At 41.2% G+C, this 5941-nt stretch overlaps 1 protein-coding gene across 1 annotated transcript in view; it reads right to left on the minus strand.

The window, feature by feature from the left end:
• Nucleotides 1–2793, minus strand: part of LOC110493330 (uncharacterized) — a 7772-nt gene extending 4979 nt beyond the window's left edge. The window contains 1 exon segment of the mRNA XM_021567590.3: nucleotides 2065–2793. Coding sequence (XP_021423265.3) covers nucleotides 2065–2377 — 313 coding nt within the window. The 5' untranslated portion in view covers nucleotides 2378–2793.
• Nucleotides 2794–5941: the final 3148 nt, after the last annotated feature.

Here is a 5941-nt window from a genome sequence, read left to right on the forward strand (position 1 = left end):
GCATGTATGAATAATTAATTAAGTACCATGAATAATGTATGTAACAAAATCTGTAACAAAACAAAACTTCCTTCTGTCCTCAGAGGGGGGTGGAGCCAATTAAATATATGTAAATATATGTAAATAAAGAGTATGTAAGTGGAGTTAGGGAGGGGAGTTTCCCCCTTTACACTGTAAAGAGGTCTGGGGTCTAGAAAAGTGCCATGTAAGTACAATCAATTATTATTAAATATTTTGTCATCATCCAGAAGACGATGCCTTTGTACAGAGACAGAAACTGGTACAAAATACAAATAAAATTGGACTGCAAGGCTTTTAAATTAAATAAATGAGTATGTAACAGAGCTGAAGTTAATCTGAAATCAGCCAACAAAAACAGCCAACAAAAACAATCAGACAATTTCATTTTTGTTTAGCTGTTTTATAATAATAGATTTTAATCTAAAATCAAGGTGTGTCAATGTGTTAGTCTACAGGCCATTCTCAAAACAACGCAGTAACTCTAAGTAAGGGCAAACATCATCATAAGTAAACTGAGTTTGAACACGTAGCATTTTAAAACGGCTGGTTATCCTACATTTAATAAACAACCAAATCATTGATGACTCAATAGACTAAATGCATGTTTCTCATCTGGCCCGTGCAAACAAGCAGGTTGGCATTACGAGTCATCACACTCCCTCATCTGATTGGTGGAGGAGGCGTGCTTTCTGACTGTGGTAACTAGGGCTGACTACCATCATGTTTCCCCAGAGTTATTCATTCATTATGTCAATGTAACAAATCAAACATTAAACCTTGTAAACAAGTCTAGTAATCAAGGTAGTCATGGTAATTGATGATAACTTCAAACAATTCATTTACACTCGGCGTTAATTTGAAACGGGCGTTAATTTGAAACGGGCGTTAATTTGCTGAAATGTGTGCCGTTGCAGTTAATGAAAAGGGACAGTTATTTGAGACTGCGTTTAATTGAAGTTTTACGGGTAGCCAAGTCAGTACGGGCAACATTTTAAGTAAACATATTTGTTAGGCTACTAAACAATGGGTCGTTCCATATGAATTCAATCCCTTCCTGACTGCACCCCCTTCGTTTTGAACGAAACCTTCCAAACATGTTTTCATGTGGTAGAAGTGTTCAGAAACCTTCCAAACATGTTTTCATGTGGTAGAAGTGTTCAGAGACCTTCCAAACATGTTTGCCCACGGTAGAAGTGTTCAGAGACCTTCCAAACATGTTTGCCCACGGTAGAAGTGTTCAGAGACCTTCCAAACATGTTTGCCCACGGTAGAAGTGTTCAGAGACCTTCCAAACATGTTTGCCCACGGTAGAAGTGTTCAGAGACCTTCCAAACATGTTTGCCCACGGTAGAAGTGTTCAGAGACCTTCCAAACATGTTTGCCCACGGTAGAAGTGTTCAGAGACCTTCCAAACATGTTTGCCCACGGTAGAAGTGTTCAGAAACCTCCCAAACATGTTTGCCCAAGGTAGAAGTGTTCAGAAAACCTTCCAAACATGTTTGCCCAAGGTAGAAGTGTTCAGAAACCTTCCAAACATGTTTGCCCAAGGTAGAAGTGTTCAGAGACCTCCCAAACATGTTTGCCCACGGTAGAAGTGTTCAGAGACCTCCCAAACATGTTTGCCCACGGTAGAAGTGTTCAGAGACCTTCCAAACATGTTGGCCCAAGGTAGAAGTGTTCAGAAAGTGACTTTTTGGAGCTGAATGCCAAAACATCCTCAGGAGATAGAGATTCTCAAAGTTGACCCATTTTGCAAACCCAACCCCACCTTATTGAGAGACATCCATGTCTTCATCACTGAAATAGATACAAGGTTGAGTTTGATATCATGTGTAAACATGTCGGGTTTCGTTCAAGTCAAAAGGGGGTGCAGTCAGAAAGTGATTGAAATCACATGGAACGACCCAAATCCTACAGTACAGAACAAGTGTAGAGCTTCAGTAGAATGACCCCCTTAAAAACCACACTGTGGTTCAACAACTGCAGATAGTTTGTGCCCGTGTTTAAGACAGTAGAGTTTGTGCCTGTGTTTAAGATACTCACGGGTGTTAATCAGATCATCAGTCACCTCCTCTTTCACTCCCAAAACGACTTCATCTTCCTCTTTTGAGATATCCTGCTCTTCCTCTCCAAAAGGTTCTTCCTCCTCTTTCACTGTAACATCCTCCTCTTCTTCTTTCACTGTGGCAGCCTCCTCCTCCTCCTTCCCCACTCCAAAAACGGCATCCTCTTCTTCATCTTCCTCCTTCACTGTAATAACGTCCTCTTCCTCGACACTGTTCACCAACATACCCTCTTTCTCCGTCCAGAATACCTCCTCTTCTTTAACAAGGTGGGAGTAATTTAGTGAGCTCATTGTCGGGAATGTTAGTCAACTAGCTCAGGTCAATATACCAACAAAAAGATACCTATAGTAGCCAGCGGGTTTGACGAAAGATGGGGACACCGACGGTTCTTTACTCGCCGAAGTAAAAAATGAATCCTTTAACTTAATATATAAATTGTTACACGCCGTTTGTTTATTTCTGGAAAACGTGTTGGTGAAAAGTTAACTACGTTAGCTTCAGCTACTGGTGCCGTCGAAACGGCCGTAGCCATCTATCTATAACGTTAACAGCAGACAAACAACGCCGTCCCTAACTGGATATGAAATTAAAAAACCCGATTAACGGTACTAAGGCGTAAACATAAGTGTATTTAAAACACATTGCCTAACATCCATAGGACGTGTCTGGACATTTTTAACTCTTTTTTTGTTTGGCTTAGCAAGCTGCTACTGATGAGTCGCTTCTTCTTCTTCTTTATGATTTGTTTTGGCGGATTTGTCTGCATTACACCGCCGCCTACTGTACTGGAGTGGGAGGCCCGTCACAACAGACCTGCATTTACTTCCGGTATTACGGGAACAAGGACAATTACCATGGCAACTATTAACCCTCTTTAAAAACCCACCACCCCATTCCACTATTTAACCCTGTCTAATCCTTCTCCAGACCAGAACACTACCACTCCATTCCACTATTTAACCCTGTCTAATCCTAGTCCAGAACACTACCACCCCATTCCACTATTTAACCCTGTCTAATCCTAGTCCAGAACACTACCGCCCCATTCCACTATTTAACCCTGTCTAATCCTAGTCCAGAACACTACCGCCCCATTCCACTATTTAACCCTGTCTAATCCTAGTCCAGACCAGAACACTACCACCCCATTCCACTATTTAACCCTGTCTAATCCTAGTCCAGAACACTACCGCCCCATTCCACTATTTAACCCTGTCTAATCCTAGTCCAGACCAGAACACTACCACCCCATTCCACTATTTAACCCTGTCTAATCCTAGTCCAGAACACTACCGCCCCATTCCACTATTTAACCCTGTCTAATCCTAGTCCAGACCAGAACACTACCACCCCATTCCACTATTTAACCCTGTCTAATCCTAGTCCAGAACACTACCACCCCATTCCACTATTTAACCCTGTCTAATCCTAGTCCAGAACACTACCACCCCATTCCACTATTTAACCCTGTCTAATCCTAGTCCAGAACACTACCGCCCCATTCCACTATTTAACCCTGTCTAATCCTAGTCCAGACCAGAACACTACCACCCCATTCCACTATTTAACCCTGTCTAATCCTAGTCCAGAACACTACCACCCCATTCCACTATTTAACCCTGTCTAATCCTAGTCCAGACCAGAACACTACCACCCCATTCCACTATTTAACCCTGTCTAATCCTAGTCCAGAACACTACCACCCCATTCCACTATTTAACCCTGTCTAATCCTAGTCCAGAACACTACCACCCCATTCCACTATTTAACCCTGTCTAATCCTAGTCCAGAACACTACCGCCCCATTCCACTATTTAACCCTGTCTAATCCTAGTCCAGACCAGAACACTACCACCCCATTCCACTATTTAACCCTGTCTAATCCTAGTCCAGAACACTACCACCCCATTCCACTATTTAACCCTGTCTAATCCTAGTCCAGAACACTACCACCCCATTCCACTATTTAACCCTGTCTAATCCTAGTCCAGAACACTACCGCCCCATTCCACTATTTAACCCTGTCTAATCCTAGTCCAGACCAGAACACTACCACCCCATTCCACTATTTAACCCTGTCTAATCCTAGTCCAGAACACTACCACCCCATTCCACTATTTAACCCTGTCTAATCCTAGTCCAGAACACTACCACCCCATTCCACTATTTAACCCTGTCTAATCCTAGTCCAGAACACTACCGCCCCATTCCACTATTTAACCCTGTCTAATCCTAGTCCAGACCAGAACACTACCACCCCATTCCACTATTTAACCCTGTCTAATCCTAGTCCAGAACACTACCACCCCATTCCACTATTTAACCCTGTCTAATCCTAGTCCAGACCAGAACACTACCACCCCATTCCACTATTTAACCCTGTCTAATCCTAGTCCAGAACACTACCACCCCATTCCACTATTTAACCCTGTCTAATCCTAGTCCAGAACACTACCACCCCATTCCACTATTTAACCCTGTCTAATCCTAGTCCAGAACACTACCGCCCCATTCCACTATTTAACCCTGTCTAATCCTAGTCCAGACCAGAACACTACCACCCCATTCCACTATTTAACCCTGTCTAATCCTAGTCCAGAACACTACCACCCCATTCCACTATTTAACCCTGTCTAATCCTAGTCCAGAACACTACCACCCCAATTCCACTATTTAACCCTGTCTAATCCTAGTCCAGACCAGAACACTACCACCCCATTCCACTATTTAACCCTGTCTTATCCTTCTCCATACCAGTGGTCTGAGGACAGAACACACTCCTGTACACTTCTCACATCTAAGAATCTCCCTCCTCCATTTTAGAAGACATATATTTCCATTGTTAGATCGGTCACTCGAATATCTTGTCAATGTAATAGACAATCTTTGGTACTGTCCAATGGTTTTTATACTGCATGTCCCACAGCAGCATCACCGACCGAAAACACACACAAATAATACATTGGTTTAACCTATTTAAAAAATAAGCAAATATGCCGTCCAAACACGTCAAATGTATTCAATTTTAACTAATAAATCCATTCATTTTAAAGAGGCAGACATGGTGTTTCCTGATAAATCCATTCATTTTAAAGAGGCAGACATGGTGTTTCCTAATAAATCCATTCATTTTAAAGAGGCAGACATGGTGTTTCCTAATAAATCCATTCATTTTAAAGAGGCAGACATGGTGTTTCCTGATAAATCCATTCATTTTAAAGAGACAGACATGGTGTTTCCTAATAAATCCATTCATTTTAAAGAGGCAGACATGGTGTTTCCTAATAAATCCATTCATTTTAAAGAGGCAGACATGGTGTTTCCTAATAAATCCATTCATTTTAAAGAGGCAGACATGGTGTTTCCTGATAAATCCATTCATTTTAAAGAGGCAGACATGGTGTTTCCTGATAAATCCATTCATTTTAAAGAGACAGACATGGTGTTTCCTAATAAATCCATTCATTTTAAAGAGGCAGACATGGTGTTTCCTAATAAATCCATTCATTTTAAAGAGACAGACATGGTGTTTCCTAATAAATCCATTCATTTTAAAGAGACAGACATGGTGTTTCCTAATAAATCCATTCATTTTAAAGAGGCAGACATGGTGTTTCCTAATAAATCCATTCATTTTAAAGAGGCAGACATGGTGTTTCCTAATAAATCCATTCATTTTAAAGAGGCAGACATGGTGTTTCCTAATAAATCCATTCATTTTAAAGAGGCAGACATGGTGTTTCCTAATAAATCCATTCATTTTAAAGAGTGATGGTGAGGCAGACATGGTGTTTCCTAATAAATCCATTCATTTTAAAGGGGCAGACATGGTGTTTCCTAATAAATCCATTCAT

The sequence above is a fragment of the Oncorhynchus mykiss genome, chromosome 13 (genome assembly GCF_057628025.1).
Source record: "Oncorhynchus mykiss isolate SJ-2025 chromosome 13, ASM5762802v1, whole genome shotgun sequence".
NCBI lineage: Eukaryota > Metazoa > Chordata > Actinopteri > Salmoniformes > Salmonidae > Oncorhynchus > Oncorhynchus mykiss.